This window comes from Protopterus annectens, chromosome 1.part1 (assembly GCF_019279795.1).
Source record: "Protopterus annectens isolate FY-2018-M chromosome 1.part1, PAN1.0, whole genome shotgun sequence".
Taxonomy (NCBI): Eukaryota; Metazoa; Chordata; order Ceratodontiformes; family Protopteridae; genus Protopterus; species Protopterus annectens.
Window position 1 is genome coordinate 1894211966 of NC_056726.1, and position 22213 is coordinate 1894234178.

At 37.4% G+C, this 22213-nt stretch overlaps 1 protein-coding gene across 1 annotated transcript in view; it reads right to left on the reverse strand.

Moving 5' to 3' along the window:
* PTPRU (protein tyrosine phosphatase receptor type U) overlaps nt 1-22213 on the reverse strand; it is a 4710560-nt gene that overhangs the window by 2421021 nt on the left and 2267326 nt on the right. Inside the window, exon 8 of the mRNA XM_044089740.1 lies at nt 7220-7528. Within this exon, the coding sequence (XP_043945675.1) occupies nt 7220-7528 (309 nt within the window). The remainder of the gene's footprint in view (nt 1-7219; nt 7529-22213) is intronic.

The following is a 22213-nucleotide window of genomic DNA, read 5'->3' on the forward strand; positions in this document are numbered from 1 at the left end:
AAAGTGGAAAAGTCCATATTGTAGTTAAACACACACATATATATATATATATATATATAAATATATATATATATATATATATATATATATATATATATATATATATATATATAAAAATATATATATATATATATATATATATAAATATATATATATATATATATATATATGTATATAAATAACGGTGAACTGGAGTTGGATTAATCCTGGTCTCCAGTGTGGTTATGTATATCAGTTTGCAAGTCGTAATTGTTCAGGGAGCTAATTGTGCTATACTGGGAGAAAGATGATATAATAAGTACACTGCACAATGGACACACAGCATGCAGAAGACGATGAAAGTGCTTAAAATGATTCTAGGTTTAGACTACTTGTGAAGTTATTTATTCTAAGTCCTATACAACGTACATGTCTCTGTACATTCTGTTCTATTTCAGCAACAGAAGTAAATAAACAAGGACATTTTGGAAGGAAAATTATCAAGAAATTAAATATATGCAATACTGATAGCTAACTGTGCCCTAATTTCTTCTTTCAGACTGAGAGAAAGATTAGTTAACAGAAAGAGAGGAAGGTGTGATTGCTGTCTGCATATGGTGTAGAACACCTGGACAAATTAACCGAGTTAAGCAATTTTTCTTTGTGTACATATTTTCATAATTCTGATGTATCCAACTTATTATTCTTGTCTCTCCTTTTTCCTTAATTTGAACGGATGCCCACAGCTCCTGTCAACATCCCTGCTGCCCTTTTCACTATAATGATCCTCTCAGCCATTAAATATATTTTAGCAAGCCATTTGCTCTGTGTTGTCAGCAAAGGACATAACAGACCACTAAAAAGAATGAAGAGGAAAGAAAAAAATTGCTAAGAAAAGAATAGCTTTTCACATAATGAGTACACCTGAAAGGTAGATGCATTTACCATGCAATGAGAACTCAGATAAGCTTCAGTGCAGAGCTCAGTAGATACATAAAGTACATTCATCATTTCCACCAAACTGGCAAAACATTTCTGCTAATGCAAATTTAATCAATTTACTTTGCTAAATATAACTTTGCTAAAGACAGCCACTTAGTGAAATGCGAATTATCACTGTCGCATCCTCTCATTTATTTTTATCTTTTTAAAGCTCTAATGTTTTTTTCTTGAACATGCCTTCTGTCCATCTGCAGTGTTTATTTTTATCATAATCAATTAGCCAAAATATATACTGCGATGTGCCAAAATCTATTATGCCAACTAAATGCCATATCATAAACATTTCATTCTTCATATACTCATCTGTGTGCCCTTAACAGTAAGTACTATACTCATCTTACTAAAATATTCATCAAAGTGATTTACATATATTTAATTGCTATTCTTTCAGAAATCCACTAATCACAAACCATAGCACTGTAATATGATTCTCATCAGTCACAATTTCCCACAACTTCTATATTTTCCTTCCCCTTTAATATTCATCAAGTTTTTCCTTCCATAACCAGACCTGCAGTACAGAGGGACAAAATCCTCATGATGACCCAGGTAACTTGAATTCGATTAGTGACTCTGCAACTCAAGGGTGATGGCAGCCAGCATGGGCGAAACTACCCTGGGGGTGGGACCGTGCTCTTTTAATCAGCACTGGTAGAAGGCAGCACTCAGGCAAAGACTGTCACAAAATGGTAGGTGGGGAAAGTGAGGGGGCTGGCTACTGCATCCACACAGCCATGCCCTCAAACCATATCTCAGTGTCCACCCTACACATATGTTGAATAATGTCAGCATATGGAGTGGTTTATGGGCAAACAAAATGACTCAACAGCTGCAGCATGATGGTGCCTTGCTTGGCCCTACCCAATCTGCAGCACATTGGCAGGGTGGTCTCATGGAGCACTTTCATGGAGAAAGCATTCTGGTGCCAGTGTAAAATAACAAAGAGGACATTCACAACTGTGGGCAGTAAAGAAATATCAAACTCGTGTCAAACTACATGAAAATTCTGCAATAGTTGATTGACAAATTAATATGCTGAGTAGTAGAAGGTAAGTTTGGAGATGAGCAGTTTAGACTCAGATCAGGGTGCAACACAACTGACCCAATGTTTGCAATGAGGCAAAGAGATGAGAAAAAGCTAGAGATGAGGAAAGAGTCCATCTGGGCATTCCTAGCCATGGAGAAAGCATATAATAAGGTACCAAGAAGCTGATATGGTCAGTCCTGTGATGGTTCAAAGACCCAGAAACATTGCTAGCATTATTGCAGGCAATGTACAAGGGCCTAATGACACACGCATAAAAAGTGTTTGGACTCATGGAGAAGTTCTCAGTGTCAGCAGTTTTACAACAGGGATACATTTTGAGCTCACTGCTGGCCTACATTAGCCAACAGGTTGGCAAGAACAGATCACCAAAACTAATGTATGTAGATGATGTGGCTTTAAAGACTCTGAACAAGACCTTCATAATAACAGAGGAATGGAATGCAAACATTAAGGTACAGAGGATGAAACTGAGTACAGACAAGATGGTTGTAAGTGTAGCAATTCATAGAAAACAGAAGCTGAAAATTTTGATAGAAGGGGAATAGTGGAACAGGTTAACAACTTCAAGTATATGGAAGGGGTGGGTTAGGAGAAGGGAAGCTGAAATGTGGAGAGTAATGACAGAATCATTGGGCTGCAGTCAACTAACACAGAGAGTCAGAGGTAATATGCTGACAGACAGAAGCAGGACAAAGAAGCTCAAAAGTAAGGTTATGTGGTACAACCTGTACTACTGTATGGTACAAAGACCTGTGCAGTGAAGACAGAGCAGTTGACGGAGAGGAAATGCCTGAGATGGGTTTGTAGGATGCACACTGTGGGACAGAAGAAGAAAGGATGAAATCATAGCAGAAACCCAAGTAGCTCTAATTTCAGAAAAGGTGAACAGATTTTGGAGGTTCATTCATATACACAGGAAATCAGAAGAAAATCTTGTGAAGAAATCAAGAGGAAACAATGGTATCCAGGAAAGAGATGGATGGATTGTGTGTCAAAAAAAAAAAACTGTGACAGTCAGACATGACTATCAAAGAAGGTAGGAAACACATCAAAAAGAGAGAGATGGTAACAGTTGCTGACGATGAATGGAGTTACTAGCATCATATTAAAAATACTTGTGAAGCCATCCATTAATCCCCATTGCCTATAACTTAAAAAAGCAGGTTAAAAAGGTGAGTTATGAAGATTTCTGTAGGATTTCTTGAAATTAACTCCATTTGATATCCATAAACATTTCATGGCTGCATTACCATTTTAACACACTCCATCCTTGTTATTCTTAATCATAATTTAACACTAAAATATCTTCAGAAGAAATAGCTATTAAAAATGCATGTCTCACTCAGTGTTACCTTTGCCAAGGAAGTGATACCATGCTGTTTTTTTAAGATACAGAAGTTTCTCAAAAGGTGCTTCCTTCAAAAATACTTAAGTACTGCACTAACTTATGAGACAGAACTTTAATATATTTATTGCCAAGCTTTTTATTCTTATCTAATGGAAAACCAACATGTTGTGGGTGATTTATTCTAAAAAAAGTAGTTTTTTTTTCTTTTATTTTTATGAAGTACTATATTATAACTGCCAGTATTTTTAAATACATTACAACATCAAAATTATAACATGAAGCAACAGAAAATGTTTTTATTAAATCAATTAGATTCTATTCTGATAGTTTTGTCCATACTAAGACATATTTCCATCTCTCAGGCATACTAATAGTTCTTATCATTTCATTTGGAAAACCTTTCTTTACTTTTTTAATTTGAGTTTTAGGTTTGGAAATCTTTCCTAGTCTGTAGTGTCATTTTACCCAGATAACTGATTTTGAGTTTGCTATTGATGAGTTACTGATCTCTGATTGTATCTGTCAACTCTAAAGTTAGACTACCAATACTCTATGCCTTAAGCACAAGTCACAACTGAAGGAGTTCTAACTGGATAAGTTTAAGCAAACAAGCAAATGAACAAACAAATAAACAAACAGATAAACAGCTGTAGGTTTGTAACCACCTACTTTCCATTGTAAAATTTCAAACATTAGTTACACACTTCAAACCTTCCATAAACATATCCAATAGTACCAATGCTTTCTGTCACAAGTCTTAAAGCAACAGGAATCCTCTTCTAACTCTTACCATTTTACATTTCTTATATCTTTCATCTTGTAACTAACTCTTTCATACATATCAATCAAGATGAAAAAAGACGTTTGTCACTTAAATGCTTAAAGTTCTTCAAGACCCTTTTGTGAGATATGTAGTGTTAAACTCAACATTGTCTATTATTTATCTACACTTCATTTGTATCTGTAAGCATCCTCTTCATGAAAAATAGATTCCTTCATAATTACGGATTATCGCAACCAGATTTGGAATGGTATGAAATGCAAACACATGGCATTGCCGACTGACTGCAGTGCTCTGTGATTTTTGGGTTAGTGTAGCAGGGCTGAAAGTCAATTGGTAGTGCATGTCATTTACTGCATCATATAGTTTAGATACCATCCTTGTTATCAGAAACTGAAACTGTAGACTTTTTCAGTTTGACTTCATTTCCTTCATACAATAAATGGGAACAGAAATCCTGGTCTACCCATGTTTGAAGTTTGCAAAACTAAATATTTGAAATCTGCCCCTATTTTGGCTGTTTGTCACTGCATTGTTTCCCCATTTGTCTAGATAGTTTGCGGCAAATTTTTGGCATGCATAGCTTGGGTTACATTTATATGTTTGTCATACGTTGACGATGGAATTGTTACTTCTCCCTTGTCGGCATCTTTCTCATTACTGGAGAAATGCCACACACGCATATCAGAAAGACAGGTTTATAAAGGTTTGTAAAGAAAATAAATAATGTAATATATCATTTCTGACAGAAAACATTAATAATTTCGGTGGCACCCAAAGGACATGTCAATATATGAACCATGAATTGGCTGCAATTTGGGTGCAATAATACATAAGTACCCATTCCTTATATCTAAACTGGATATGGAGCTTCCAATCTGAAAATCATTCTGCATTCTAAACCCACTCTTCCTCCATAACAGTTCCCTGTGATGATTTCATGGACCCAAATTACCCTGATTTTTTCCTTCTGTCTTTCCAGCTGAATTATTCTGATTTCTTCAGACCTTACTCATATGACAATCCCACATATCATTTAAAATTTTTGTGATCTCATTATGTGCAAATAATAAATAAATAAATAATTACCCTCTCCCATTATATTTTTTTACCTATTTGTCCTCTAGTACTGGTTACAGTATCCGAACTTTACAGATCACTTACCAGCAAATGAGCAGAAGGAAATATCTGTTAGTGTGAACAGCACCAATGGAAGATGAAATAATAGAACGTAACAAGGTTCAGTCCAGAGTAAAGCAGGTATAAGCATTGGACTATCAATTTTAATTCACTATAGAGACAAAACACTGGGAAACTGGGAAAAATACTCATTTCAGCAAAGTACACTTCTACAGTGCTCATTAAAGTTGTTGTTTGAAATATTTTCATACACTTTATTTTTTTTTAGTTATTTAGTTTGTTAGTTAGTTAATTAATCAGTCATTCAGTCAGTCAGTTAGTTTGATAATTAAGTATGGGGGCTGATACAAGACCCTTTTCAGAAATAACCCAAGCAATATGGAGGACAGAATGTCAGCAACAATTAATGACAACAATTAAATGTTTAGTACATTAGAATCATTTAAAGACTATGTAATTCAAACTACAGTATCAAATAATTTGTAACACAGTAAATAAAATATGATTCAGAAGACAGTATAAATGCTGAAGTACACATATTGGCTCTTTAGACTGTCTTGAAAGTCTTATTAAATGCCTTAAATCTCTAGCAAGCTGGAGTCCTACATTTAGCACTTTAAATTGCACCGTAAGACTTTGTTGCCAGTGTATGTCTTGCACATAAAATTAAAATTTCTTACGATTATTTTCACATGTAAATCATATATGCAACAATAAGGCTTTACTGCTAATTACAGCCATTTCTGCTCATTATTGTCATATAAATAACATCTATTGCACATGGTCAGAAAAGCAGAAACAGCCTGACCATCACATTAGCTGACCATATGACAGCTACTGGCAGCAAATACAACAACACAAGCACAACAATCAGAGTGCCAATATGAAGTACTGATGTTGCATGTTTTCTAACCATTTAAGTGTTTAGAAGCTTCACCTACTTTTTGGCTTCCCTACGGGTCAACAAATTCTTATTCCCTGTCCATCAAATGCTCTAGTCACAAGATACTGAGGGTCAAAACCCAATGGCTATTTTCTATAAGACATCCCTGCTAATATTGCTTCTGTGTGTGCAGTGATTCCTTTGTTTTGGGAGATTTCTCCCTTCTCCCTCCTTTCTGCTTGTGTGACAATGTGGTATATGTACATGTTGGGGGTATATGAGGCTCCTCTCCTACATGGGGGTACCGAATTGGTTTGCCACCCACAACAAGCACATACAGTTTGACTTTTCATTTATGTGTTTTGGTGATTTGTGTTTGGTGATGCTTTTCTTTGGTAGCTTGCTACTTAGAAATTGAAAGTGGAACTAATCTTTCTAACAGTTATTTAAACAAATGCTTGCTAATTCAACTTCATAAATTACTTCATTTTAACTTTATTTCTGTGCTCCCATGATTTCAGGATTCTGCAAGATTACACTTTTCTTTGTGGATACACTGAAATGAGTGGCTTAGCTACCCCATCATAGAAAAAAAAACCCTGCATATTGTCATATGTATACAGAACCCCTCGAAATTGTTCTTTTAAGCATCTTGGCATACTTAAGACAATCTCTGGTATAGCTGTTTTAAAGGTATTATAATTAAAGATTTTCATTTTTCTCCTTTTTATATACTTGCATGCATGAATGCATACATGCACACACATACAAACACCCCCCAACACACAGACACACAGCACATACATTCAAAGTTCCTCTGTATGATGCATCTAAAACAGAAAAACTGCATTATTAAATGCCTTGAGTTATGAAGAACAGTATGCTTCAAACAGTGCTTTGAAATATTTTAAATTAGCCCACACAGCACATTAAGCATGTAGTTACAGTCTTTACAGCACACATTAGCCACCCACATGACTATTTCTGCATTAAAATAATAATGAAATGCATTCATGAACCAAACACAGAAATACACACCATCTTCATCTGTCTGAAATGTCTTTTCCTTCCCTTCTTTCCTGCCTTCTGGATTTGTTAGAATTAGCTTTACATGGATGGTTTTGTAGGGATATAAGTTCCGGACAGTATATTTCTGTGCACCAGGGTCCATCTTCACACACTCCCGAAATGTTTGATTTGGACTAGTACCCATGGAGTATCGATAGCAGAGGGATACTGTGTAAGTGTGACAACGAGTGATGTTGTAGCCAATTGGTTCCCATTGCAAGGTGATCTGCCTTGGCTGAATTTCAGCAAATGTAAGCCCTTTTGGAGCTCTCATGGGTTCTGTTGGGAAACAAAAATGAAAGACAAAAAAGTGAAATTAAGTATACCAGTCTTACAATTTAAGTGTCTAAAATCATATGCCAATGTTTATATAGATAGAGTATGACTTAAAAGATAATTTAACTATATGAGCATGAAACATGCACCTCAAGTATTGTCCCTTCAGTGATGCAATGATAAAAAAAAGTCTAAGAACTATCACTTATGCACGACATGCAAACAAATTACTATAGTATGCATTAGCCTGACAAAATATTAAGTATTGTAGCACAATGCCCTAGTTATCAAATGCTTCCTTTCTACTTCAGTTCATAGTTGTTAATGTAGTCAGTGCAGTGCCATGATTACACTCTGATATAAGGAAAAAGACAACCTAATTGAGCACTCCTCTGGCATGATACCCAATTGCTAAGTACCTTCGCAAAGGCTAATATCAGGGTTTGTTAAATCACCTTTCCAACCGATGTTAATATCGGGTCTAGCACTAGGCATTGTGTATTGCCAATGCTCATTAGGGGTTTTACTTGCTTTCAAAACTTGTAAAACACTTTCCTGTTTTTTTTTTCTGTAACTAGTAGTACATGGAGCAGATAAAGCTTTGCTCTTGAGTTGAATTTATTGGCATACATGTCTGAAACACATGAAAACAGTGCTAAAATCAGAGACCAGATCATAATCTTTTGTGTTATATTATCTTTTTTGGGTAGTAGTAAGCAGGACAGTGAACTGAGTACTTTACAAGCTGGCAACATCCCGTTCTTTCATTTCCAGTGCACTGGTCTTAAAAATCCATACGGAAAATGTTACATTTACTAAGACAATCAAGCTTCACTGATATACACCAGTGTTTCTTATCTCACTGAACTGACAAGATACATATTCCAAAGTCGCTATATACTTCCATATTTGAATTTTTGTAATTTTAATAAAAAATATCAGATGCATAAATAATAAAGCTTTTAATTCACAGAGCATTTCCTATAGAACAATAATGTGTCAAGCTGGAGTGCACTACAATAATTTATCTTCATGTCACCTATAAGGGAGGAGAAATGTACAAAGAATAGTAAACTGGACTGTATTACTTTGCTTTAGTAAACTCAGCATTAAGAACCTGAAAACTGAGGAGAGAATAAAGCTCTAAAACTACTGAATTAATTATATGGTAATGAAAAGTATATACAACCTTCTGTGTAATCCCCTTGTCATTTTAAATTGCCTGTATGACAAAGTAACCTCTAAGGCATTCTCACTTACTAGACTTTCTGTATATACTTTCTCTATATATTTTGTATGCACATATGTTAATATTAGTGTTTCAAAGTGCTCTACAATGACCTATGTATACTACATGATCATACCTTGTTTTCCTGATGTTATATTCTGCAGACATCAAAAAATACCTATATCTATAGGTTAATACCAGGCTATCAGTCTGCCGACTATTACAAGCCTAGCTAATAACCAGAGGTCAGAATCAATTTTTGTACTTTGTATCTGTGAAGTAAAACCCTTAACATTATGACAACACTGCTGTATATTATTATAAGCCTGTAACCGGCAGCTAGACTAAAACTATCCTTAACCATTGTGTTCATAGGTTGGTACTAGGCTATCGGCCCTAGGGCCTATACAAGCCTAGCCATAACAATTCCCTGGATATTTCTTCCCACAATATTTACTTCCCTGGACCCCTGTCTAGCAGAGCGACTGACATGATCCCCAGGTGAACTTCCTATGTCCCATCCAATCATCAAGGTTACTTTTGAAGAAGGCCAAGGAGGCGCTCTGCTTGACATGTATGGGCAGTCTATTCCAGAGTATGGGGAGTCTCTGGGTTGGGAACCTATCTCTCCAGCATGTTTTGTTCATTGTGATGACAAGGCTTAGATCCCTGGAGCGTGTGGCTCTGAGGGATTGAGATTTCTTTAAGTGGAGCATGTTGAACAGCTCAGGGTTTGACATGGCCTTGTATGTTAAGCAGAGGTTGCCTCTGAGTAGACGATATGCCACAGAGTATAGTTGGAGTTTTTTTATGTGGTCAGCATATGACATCTGCTTTAGACCTGTGATTCTTTTAGTGAGGTATTTCTGCGGCCTTTCGAGCTGTTGCAGATGTCTTGTGAGGTACATACTAAATAAATGGGGCATTATACTCTATAATGGGTCTAATGAGGGATGAGTACAGTGGGACAATGACCTTCTTTTTTCTGGATTAAAAGCCCTTAGTGATGAGGTGCTCCACATAGAAGGATTTCCTGACTGTTGTGGTGATGTGGTTATCGAAGGTAAGACCACTGTCCACCTGTTTCCCTAAGTATCTCATCACACTTTTGATATTTAGTGTAATGCCACCTATGTGGTAATTCATGGGTACATGTTTTTTTCCTAAGGGGATAACTACACATTTCTTGGCATTAAGCTTGAACCCATGGATCTGGCACCAGGCATCTGTCTCTGTAAGGCCCTTCTGTAAAATATCCACATTATTTGGGGATTCAATAATGGCTCCCAGTTTGCAGTGATCTGCGAACATTGTTAGCCAGAGTCCCTTAGTGTTGGCCTGTACTTCAGAGAAGTAGATGCCAAACAAGAGTGGTCCCAGGAATGAACCCTGAGGTACTCCACTTTTCACTTATCTGGAGCTGGATTTGGAGTCAGTTACTTTTACAGCCTGGGTTCTGTCAGTAAGCCAGTTGGCAACCCATCGAGTGATGTAGGGATTTATGCCCAGCTTAGTAAGTTTATCTATGATTCCAGAGTGGGGGATGGTGTTGAAGGCCTTGATGAGGTCCAGATAGGCTGTGTGGACTGCCTTACCCTCGTCCACAGCTCTGGAGACTTATTCAAAGAAGGCAGTCAGATTCAGGAGACAAGATTGGCTCTTCATGAACCCAAACTGGGTGGGGTCCAGTGTTTGAAGGTTGCCAATGTCTTTGTTTATAAGTTCCATGATAATGCGTTCCATAATCTTGCAGATCAGGCTCGTCAGACTGATGGGATGGTAATTCCCAGGATCCAAGGTGGATCCCCCATTGTGGAGTGGGATAACTGTAACTGTGCACCACTCAGTGGGCACGAAGCCTGAGGTGAGGCTATGATTAAACATGACATTTAGGTGAGGTGCTAGTTCATTTTTTAGTTCACGTAGTACACAGCCCGGGATGTGATCTGGTCCAATGATTGCTGTATTCTTAGATTTGGCGAGTGTGGTTTTTACCTGTATGGCCATGATTACCAGAATTTGGCAATCTTTTGGTATTGAGATGGGCCCTTTAGGGGGTGAGGGGGGGGTGAGGTTTGCACTAAATCGATCTGCCAGGATATTGGGAATATCCTTGGGATCAGTATATTTAAAGTCATTCTGTTGTAGCTCAGAGCAAATCTGAGCATTGCCATTTAGATTCTTGACATAATTATAGAACGGTTTGTCTTTGGAAGCGTTGGCAATTTTATTTTTGTAACTAGTTTTGAGGATTTTATGAGGGATCTCAGCTTCTTACTGAGGCTGATGAGGGAGTTTTTTGCATCCTGGGATTTTCCTCTTTTCTGCAACAGTTTCTTCCTTCTGTTGTATAGTTTGTTTATGGCAGGGGACCACCAGATTGGCTTCCTTTTTTTTGCGGAGAGCATCTTGGTTCTATTTGGGATGGCACAATTCATGGATGAGTGGATGTGCTCGTACAGTGCCTTTGTGTAAGATTCAGCAGTTGAGCTTTCAGATACCATCTGCATGGGTGTCATGAAGTTCATCACTTCTGACTTCAGTAGCATGAAGTTGGCTTTGGAGAAGTTTTTTACGAAGGTTTCCTTACTGGGGGGTGGGGGTGGGATGTGGATGTCAAGGGTGATTTGCTTATGGTCAGACCTGACCAATGAGGGGGTGACCACTGGTGTGGAGCATCTATCTCCCATGTTGGTAATGACCAGATCTAGTATATTGGAGCCCCTGGTGGAACAATGGATTAGTTGACCCAGGGCATTGGAATTTATGAATTCCAAGAACCGTTGGGAAAAGGTGTTGTTACCTATGTAGTTTTCCCAGTTAATGGCAGGGTAGTTGAAATTACCCAGTATTAGGGTGTTTGGTTGTATCTTAATATTTTCCAGTATGTTTAGAAAGGTGTAGTGAGAATCTTGGGGTATGGTGGGGGATCTGTAGCAAGCTACAATTTGGATTGCAGTCTTACCTAGTGTTAGTTGCACCTGGAGAATTTCAGATGGATTGTGTTGGGCAACTAGCCTGGAGGTGTGAATATCCTTGGTGAATATGGACACTCCTCCACCTTTAGTGTTTCGGTCTTGGTTTTGTGGCCGAAAAGTGTGGTAAGAGTTGCAGCCTGGTATTGCAGGGGTGTTCTCTGGAGCCTTGAACCAAGTCTCAGCTACTGCACAGTTATCAATGTTCTCCATTTTTAGGAGTGCCTCGAGAGAGTGCATTTTGAGGTTTAGACTTCTAGCATTGGCTGTGTATATATATATATATATATATATATATATATATATATATATATATATATATATATATATATATATATATGGGTCTACTTCAAAACATTGAAATCTCATAACATTGAAATTCATAACATTGAAACCATAACATCAAAAATTCAAAACACTGAAGACCCAAAACAATGAAACTTCAGAACATTGAAACTTTGCTTTCATACATTAAAAACTCCATTGCATATGTAAATAAAATCCCCTCCACCTATAACAACACCTAAAAAACACACTTTCTACTATGTTTTTGCAGGGGGGCAAGCCCCCCTGTACCCCCACACCCCCATAAATTAAATATATCAACTCCAAGGTTGCTCTACAGTAGAAAAAGGTAATTTCCTAACCTCAGTGTATGGTGACGATACAGCGAGGTTAGGAAATTAACTTTTTTCCACTGTACTGTGATCTTTGAGTTGGTATATTAAATTTATGGGGTGGGGCAGAGCCCCCCACATGGGAGGTGCAGGCGGGCTTTCTCCCTTTCAGAAACATAGTAGAAAGTTTGTTTGCTAGTTAGGTGTTGTTATAGGTGAAGGAGATACTATTTGCATGTGTGTTGCAGTTTTCAGTGTTATGAAGCACACTTTCAATGTTATGAGTTTTCATTGTTTTGGGTTTTCAGTGTTTTGGGATTTCGATGTTTTCACTTTCTATGTTATGAAATTTCAGTGTTTTGAAGTAGACCCATATATATATATATATATATATATATATATATATATATATATATATATATATATATAAAGATAGATATTGTATAATGCACTGTTTGTATATGTACTGCACTTCTAGATTTTGTATAGTATTTATGCCATGTTTTTAGATCCCTAAATCCTGTTTCTATGTCCATCTCTTGTCTTAAATTAAAACAAATTATCACAAAGTTGAAGAGAGGGAATCTAAAACCCAAAGACAAGATTACCCTGTTAAATGTGATAAGGTCTTCAGAATCATATCCAAAATATGAGCAGATTATAAGTCACTCCAATGGCCAGAAATATACAAATGCTCTTTTAGCAAAGAAGATTTAAACTGCTGTGATTTTCTAACATAAGCTACTTAATACAGAATAGTTCCTAAATGTAATATGGTTAGGTGTGGTCCCAGGTTTGATTTTTATTTCAAATGAGACAGCTTTATGGTCCAACCTTACCAGAGAGCACATTATAATGGGAGTGGAAGGTGGGGTGGTGATGCAGCACTTTCATGTTTGTGATGACCAGGCCTAATATGTTTCTGTCCACAGTGGGTATATGGACTATCTTCTCCAGGGTGTTTCTGTTTACAAAGTCCAGGAATCTCTGGGCCTGTAAGCTTGCAGTCATGTATAATTCTCATTTTATACTGGGGTAGTTAAAGTCACCAATGACTATTTTATTAGACTGAATGGTGAGTGTCTCCAGTAAGTTTATGTATGAGCTATGGGTTTCCTGGGTCATACAGGGTGACCTTTAGCTTGCAAATATATGGGATGGGACTTTGTCTAAGACAAACTTCCTATTAATAAGTGATAACCTTGGCAACAATTCAAGCTCCCCCAAACCTTGAGAACACAGCTCTCTATGTGAAATTATTCACAGAAACCCTATACAGTCATTTTAACAGACATAGTATGTCTACCAGCAATAAACTCAGAACAAATCTAAAAAATAAAACTACACTGTGGAATCCAAATGTTAAGTGGTTGTTCAACAAAAGGAACAAAAGTCATAGCAAAAATTAAGAAATGCAATGCCCAGCTGGATAAAAACTCTCTAATCAAGTAAACAGACAACTCTCTGGGCAAATCATGTCTAAGTAAGCCAATTTTTAATTTAACAAATATACATTTATGTAAAAGAAAACAAATCATGTTAACATATTCACAGTTGCAAACATTATACATCACACATATTCTTTTGTATATTTTTTATCAACTCAACATTACATAAACTGATCAATTCCTGCTTTCCCTTACACCCCACTCCTCTTTCAAAACATTATTCTCCAAGTACTGTTCCCACAATTTCCGTTTTTTTCTAAGTGAGCTCTCACTTCCATTTCCTTTATCTCTACTACAATATTCAGTACTTCAAATGCACTTGTTTTACACTTTGATTTTCATTGTCTAGTAATTGTTTTTCTGGCAGCCAGCAGAATTAACTTAGCAAGGACTTACTATGTCTTGACGATTGTGAACCTGTATCCTGGCTCAAAAACGTATTTCTTTAGTTGCATCTATTTATTTATCCAATATTTATGACAGAATATCCTGCAGGGAATTTTCAAAATATGCCAACACATTACAGTCCTACAACATATGTTCGCAGTTACCACTTTCATCCCCATCACACCTCCAACATTTCCCATCTACCAGAGGAAAAATTCTTTGAGTCTGCTTGTGGTATAAAAATACCTAAGCAAACAGTTCCAAGCAAAAATCCTAAATATTCCTAACTTTGTTGCATATTTGGGAGCCATACATATATCTTTCCGCTGTTTTCTTGTGAATTGCTTATTCAATCACTCTTCCCAATCTTTTCAAACATCCTCTGATTGATTTTTACAGTTATTGTGCAATATTGTATAGGTTCATAGGTTAGTACTAGGCTAACTGCCCTTGTGAGTCATTGTAAGCTTAGCCAATTATCCCTTGTGAGACTCAAACCCTGTACCTTTTGTTTGTAAGGCAAACACCTTAACCACTAGGCCATCCTCCCAACCCCTGTTGTTGTGTCTTTCGGTTAGGGGTCACCACAGCGGAACTCCGGTCCGCTAATGTTTGGTAGTGGATTTTTACGTGCTGAGTTACCAGCCCTGATGCACAACCTTCAATGAAGGCATGTCCATTCACGCATGCCTCCACACAGAAGACGCTCTAGCTGAGAATCGAATGTGGCAACGTCTTGCTGTGAGGCGACAACGCTACCGCAGCACCACTACCACTACCGCGGGTACCCTATTAATTTTCCCTTTTTTAACAGCAGCTTCTGTTCTATATTCAATTACAAACTCTACTAGAGCATGTTTTTCACTTAGGATTCATCTATCCCTTTCTCTTTGCCTGCACTCAGATATTAATTCTTGATAGGGAAGGCAGTTTCTTGCCTGGAGTCCAAATGTCTTCATGGCTTCTTCAAACTCTGTTGCTTTTCCCTGTCCAGATATTTGTTCCCAATACCTTCCTTGTTTGATTTTCCAGATTTCTCCATTAAATTCCACCCCCCTCTTGCCTATTCTTTTTTTCCCTAATTACAGTCATCCCTATCAGCAGAATCTCCTTTCAACATTCTTCTGTTGACTTAATTCTTAGAATACTTTCTGCTATTTTGTGAATATAATAATATTCTTTGTGGCTGTTGTTATTCTCCTTAAGGATCTGCATCCAAAACCCCATTCTCTCCTTATGTCTTGAATCTCCCCTGCTTCATCATCATCCCTTTCCACTTTGAATTTACCTAAGTAAATTTTCAGGTAAAATAGCATCCCAGGGAAAAGGCAACTGTAAGACGTGTTTAGCTATGTCCACAACTTCAAAGGCAATGTACAGATTCATAGATCATAGACTTATATTAGGCTAATGACCAAGGCGGAGGGGGGGGTCTTTCTAAGCCTAGCCAAGTTTTTCCCAAAATAATAATGATGTCTTACATCCAAATAGGACACTCAGGACCAGGCATGTATAAGCTATCTCTGTCCATCAGGGACACCCCCATGTCAATTTCCTTACTACATTTTACTCACATTAGTTCATGTTTAATTGTTGATCCTTCATTAATTACCTCTTGTTCAAGTTGTTTTGTATCACATTCCTGTCCCAGACTGATGTTTTCTTGGTGCAGCAGCTTTTCTGCTTTAAAGGTTGCTTTTGCACGTTTATCAAGACCAAATGACATTCTTATATCATCTGAAAAAGTTTTGACCACTTGCAGTTATGCTTTCAGTTCCTCTGAACTATGCAGTTTTAAATCATCCACAAAAAGAAGATGAGAAGTCATTACACTTTGCTGTTTTCTGAGAGCCAAATTGTAGCCATGACCTAACCTGTTAAGCAGGCAGCTTATTGATTAAGGGAAAAACAAATGAGAAGCGATGACAGAGAGTCACCCCGGAATACACACCTTTGAAATTTTATCCCTGGAAAAAAAATTTGTCCTTTATCATGGCTTAACTGCAGAGTGTTTTTTTTTTCTATTTCTTGGCTGCTGAAATGTAATCGATCAATGTAGGGTGTATCTTATACATTTTAAGCACTCATTTATCCATGAATGTGGGATAATGTCAAATTCTTTTTTATAGTCAATCCATGTCATACTTAGATTCTTCCCCTTTTTACTGTTAGTCATTATGACTTTATTTAACAACAAATGATCCTTTGTCCAACATGACTTCCTTTTGTTACCCTTTTGTTCTATTGCCATGACTGAGTTTTCTTTTAAATGACTATAAACTCTCAACATCAATTTTAGTGTATAGTTTATAGGTCGCCAGAAGGCAAGTTATTGGTCTGTAGCTTTTAGGATAGCTTGTAGGTTCACTATTAAGTAGGAGTATTGTTTTTCCTTTGTTAACCAGGCTGGTGTCTGTTTGGGGTGTACATATAAATAGTTCTTACTCATGGCTAAATCTTCAAGTAAAGATGTTAATACTTTTAGCCAGAAGTTAGGTACTGCATCTGTTCCTAGGTTTTTCCAGTTAGTAGCTTTTCTTAACTTTGTTTCAATCTTTCTTTTACTTCATCCCATTTCATATCCTGAACATTTGAACATCCCTTATTTCTTTTACTTCTTCTATCCATTTAGCATCTTTGTTATGTTCCACAGGATCTTCATAGACATTTCTCTAACATGTATCTATTTCTTTTTTTTGGTGTTTCAATTCCTTTTGCCTTGTTTCCCAATTCTCTATAAGACTTTTTTGGGTCATTAGTAAATTGCTTATTTTACACTTTTCCTTTATATTTATCGGCATATCTTCTAAGTTTTTCTGCCTGTGCTGATATTTTTAGTTTATTATTTGTGATAGTGCATGATAGATCCTGATCTGTTCTGTTACTGCGCATTGTTATTATCACGACTATTTTTCTGAGTATTTTTGTTGATCTGTTTCCTTCTATACTCTTTTAATAGTTCCTGTCTTAATTACTTTATAGTTTTCTCTATTCGATACTTCCATGATGGCATTTGATTACTCCCCTTCCTTTCCCTTACTACCTTGTGGTTTTGCAGTAAAACTTTATCTGTTACTTATTTAGCTGCACAGTAATATATCCTACTTACTTCTGTTATATCGCATGAACCTCTATGAACAGTCCTAATTACTGGATTCATTTGTTTTATCAAACTTCTAATTGTAGGGTTTTATTGACTTTCTGCAGTCTAGTTCTTTCATTGATTTTAATATGTCTGTCCATTTTTATTAAATCAAGCAAGTCTACTCTTAGATCATTTTCTTCTAAACTGAGAGCACATTCTTTGTTCTCCATTTCCTGTAGGCATTCTACAGGAAGTTCCAGAGCATCTTCTTGTGCCACAGGTATTTCCTATGGACGATGGGGGGGGGGGGGGGATTTGAGCTGAACCTTTCAGTCAAAAAGTTGGCAATGGCCTCTGGTTCAGTGTGGGTGATGCCATTTACAATAAGTTTTGCAGATATTTGTGTATTTACTCTGAAGTTATGGACATAGCCATAGAATGCTTTGTGGTTGTCCTTTGTCTGAGAAGCTATTTTTTCTTCAAATTTAGTCTTTGAAGTATTAATTAACCCACTTAGCTGCCTGTTTAGATTGGTCAAGGGGGCTTTTACTATGTATGGTTTTGTTCCTCCTATGCTTGGCCAAGATTTTTTTGTTGTTGTTGTTTAACCGACACTGTGATTCCACATGGGTGGCTTGTCTTCTGCGTTTGCCTTATTCTTAATATGAGTGGGCACAGCTCATTCCATATAGCTATCAATACGGCTGTACAGAGAGTTTTCAAATAGCTCAGTGTATGCTATGGTGTTTACTGGGTTTGGGGGTGCTTGGAATTTAGCCAATGTGTTGCTTAGTAGAGAGAGGTTAGCCTACGAGTAGCCTATAGGTTTTTGGTTTGCTGGATGCCCGGATTTAATTTTTACTTCAGGTAATACTGCCTTATGATCAGATCTGAAGAGCAAAGATATTACATTGGGTGAGGAACATCAGCCCCCCATGCTTGTGAGCACAAGGTCAAGGATGTTCATACCCCTGGTAGGAGAATGGACCAACTGTTCCAAGATTATTTATTTATTTTATTTAACATTTCTTGACTGGGAAACTCCAACTAGAACAGAGACTATTTTCAGTGGAGGCCCGGGGAGAAATGCTCCAGACACGTCTTTGGATGTTGGTATTAACAAAGTTTAGGGATCACTGACTGGGCTTGTCCATTAGAATTGATGTAGGATTATCAATCTATAGAGGATTAGTTGAGATCCCTCATGAATATCGTATTGAGTTGAACAGTGACGGACTCTAGTACACTGAGATAAGTAGTATACATTTCGTGGAATATTATGGGGGAGCTGTCAGTTGCAAGGATATGGTATGACACCCTGTTTATGGTGAGTTACACATGTATGAGTTTCAGTGGGTCATAAACTCTAATTAGTCTGCATGTGAGATTGTTTTCAATATAGACTGAGATTCTTCCACCCTTAATTCCCTCCTGTGCAGCAGCTGGTCTAAAGGTGTGAAAGGCGTTATAACCTTGCACTGCTGTGGCACTGTCAGCGACTTTAAACCTTGTGTTCATTACTACACGTATGTCTACACTCTTCAGGGAGAGGATGGCTTACAGGGCATGGAGTTTCTTGTTAAGACTTCTAACACTAAGCAGTACCACCTTCAGATATTCTTTCATAGGTTTAGTTGTCGGTAGGTTAATCAGCTTGGCATTGCCTAAAAAGGCACTATGGGTATGGAAAAGGTCTTTGCCAATATCCAAAAGCCTAGAAGGGATAAGTACAGACCATCCCTGGCAAAGCAGCTTTGTCTGTCAATCATGTTCTCCCAGGCCACCAAATACTGTACTCCCCGCACCTGGATTGACACCAGAAGATAAGCCAATTGTTAAAAATCAATCATTTTCTGTTGGTAACATGGCATCATCCTTGGAGAAGGTAATATGCTGCTCAGTGCTTGGTGTATCCTTGCCTGAGATACATAATCAGTGAGTTTGATTAGTCTTGATTTATATAGTGAAGGTAAGTAAATCTCAGGTCATTAACACCCACATGGACTATGACAGAGTCTTACTGGTACCTGTGGTTCAATGACCTGAGTCCTTATGTCACTTGACAGATCCTAGCCTTGGAAAGGCAGCTAACTGTGATTCTCTCCTTACTCAGTTTGGTGAGGTGGACATCGGTGTGCCTTATTATAGAATTAACAATGAACAGGAAATTTGGCTGTGCGCTGGTTTGCCTCAAGGGCTTAGGACTGGAGACATTGGCTAAGTGTTACTATGTGTAGCTGTGGCTGGTGTTTTAATGGAATGTTTAAGTGATGGCTGAGGACTCTTTCTTTTACCTCTAAGTGCCACAGCATAAGTGGTTTTATGTGTGAGGTCTTTACACTATGCAGTAGTCATGGTGCAAGTGTCACTAACAACCTGTCTAAGATCAGTTTTGGTTGCATAACAGAGTTTTGCCTTCACTGTTTAAGTGCATTTACACCTTTCACATACTGTATCTGTTTTATTAAGAATAAGTGAGTTGTTAGTGTACATAAGGTAATTGCTACAATGCCTCAGATTACCCATTTCAACCAGATTGGCAAGAGAAAGAGAGTTGGAAGTGCGTATCCATGGCTACGGAGCTATTAGGAAGGAGTAAGGAAAGCTGAAATATTGAACAAGTCAGTAAGACAAGGAAATTGATGAGCAACGGTCAGCTATGAGCAAACTAGATGCGCTAGTAGTTAAAAAATCTGTCTGGACAGTATTGCCACAAGAGTGTAGATCACAAACCTTCCTAATGTAAAATAACTTTTAAGTTTAAGTGTTTAAACCAGAACAAAGACACTTACAATAACAGGCATAATAAGCCTTTATCAGCAGTTTACAGTTCAGAAGGCTGGAGACTACCTTCTCCTCCCACAAGAGTGCAGACTACAAACCTTCTTAATGTAAAATAACTGGCATGGAGCCCAACTGCATAAGTCACAACTAATACACTTTTAAAGCAACAAAAAAGCAACAAACACAATAAGCCTTCAGCCAGTAACTCCCAAATCAGAAGGTTGTAGGCTATCCTCTCATGCCACAAGTGTATAGACCATGACCCATCCTAATATAAATTAACTGGCTTGGAGCCCAAGTGTTAAATAAGAAGAAATACTCTTAAAATTACCATTACAATAAACCTTCACTAGCAATTCCCAGCTCATAATGATGGAGGCTACCCTCTCATTCCTCAAGAGTGTAGACCACAAACCTTGTTAATGTAAAATACCTGGCCAGGAGCCTAAGTGCTTAAAGCAGAACTAAACAGGCACATCCAACAAATGGTCCTCCTGCATATCCACAAAAAAAAAAAAAAAAACAGCAGCAGAATTACCCATCCTAAAAACTTAATCCTTGCCTCTGACATAAACAGGACTTGCTGAAGAGACAGGTATGTATCCCAGAGATTACCCTTTCTCTGAAACAGTTTCCCTATCCAGATGAAGCAGAGTTTCTCCCTAACCTAATTCAAGTACAACTTGGATAATTGGTTGGAGAATAGGAAATCCATCCCTGGTTTGGAGGTTATGTCTCTAATGGACACAGGCAACCTGTAAATAGTTCATTTCCTAGGCCCCTGCTTGTAAAGGTTTCATCTCTCAAGCCCCTGCTAGCACTTATCAAGGGTAGCAAAACTTATCAATGATTTGGGATGCATGGCTAGGCTTAAAAAGCCCCTTGTGGTTATTTCCCTAGTAAACACCTATGAACTTAGAATCATAGATTATTACTAGGCTAACTGCCCTTATGGACCATTTTGCACCTAGCCAATTACCCCTGTGAGAATCAAACCCTGCACCTTGTGTTTTTAAGGTAAGCACCTTAACCATTATGCCACCCTCCCAAAAGCTCATTCCTCCTTGAAATGTTACAGGAAATGGTAGCATTACTGAATGTGTGTAAAAGAATGCAAAAATATATCTGCTTACAAAACATCCACATTTCCTAATACAGTACATGACTATCAATAAATAAATGCAGACATTCAATTAATGTCTAAGGAAATTAGACATTGTCATCGTGTAGTAAGATATGAAACTAGTTGTGTGTACTGCACCTGATGGGCTTCAGTTGTCTCCTAAATGAGTTCAAATGTACTGAGCAGGAAATTTGCCAGCCTCATGTTCTCCCTCTGACCTCTTCAAATCACAAAGCAAAAAAGTAAAAAGCATACAGGATAAAAATAAGAAGCAAAGTAGGCTTTGTGAAATGGCAGAAATCTTAAATAATAACAATGACAAATGGTACTTAGAGCTTTAGAATCTTTCCTCTGATTGGAAGGTGCTGATATCTGTACCATTAGTAAAACTGGACATAGAGATGAGAATTGCATATCCCAAATTACAGGCCACACCTTTTTTTTTAGATCTAGGATTCGACATTACACTGTTTGTGGCATCAAAAGAAAATGAGAACTTCTTGATTAAAATATATGATGTGAACAGCAATAAAAATGATCCGGTATACCCATAAACATAGCATGCAGTTGAATAAATGCAATGAGCACACTGTGTTTAGCCCACTGCCATCTGCTGCAGTACACACTCCTGAAGAGATGAAGACATAACAGTGCTACAGAGCAGAGCCAAAAATAGCAACTTAGGAAAATAGGATATAGGACTGATGCATAAAATAAGTTTAATTCACTAGGCATGAAGGTTCATTATTGTATTATGGTAATGATTGGGTCTAGTGCTCTCATGGATCTACTATTGTCAGGAGCTTGGCAGCATCATTTTGTGTGCAGATAATAAGTAGACATGGTTGTGTTACAAAGACTGCCTACACAATGACACTTTGTTGTCAGTAGGGATTTCCCTACATGCACATTTGTTTTGTTTTGTTTTTATATAACCAGTACCAATATGATACTCATCTCTGCATACAGATCAGCATATCAGCAACAGACAGGGATTTCTGCATTGACAAGCTCAACAGCATCTGACTATACATGGTTGGA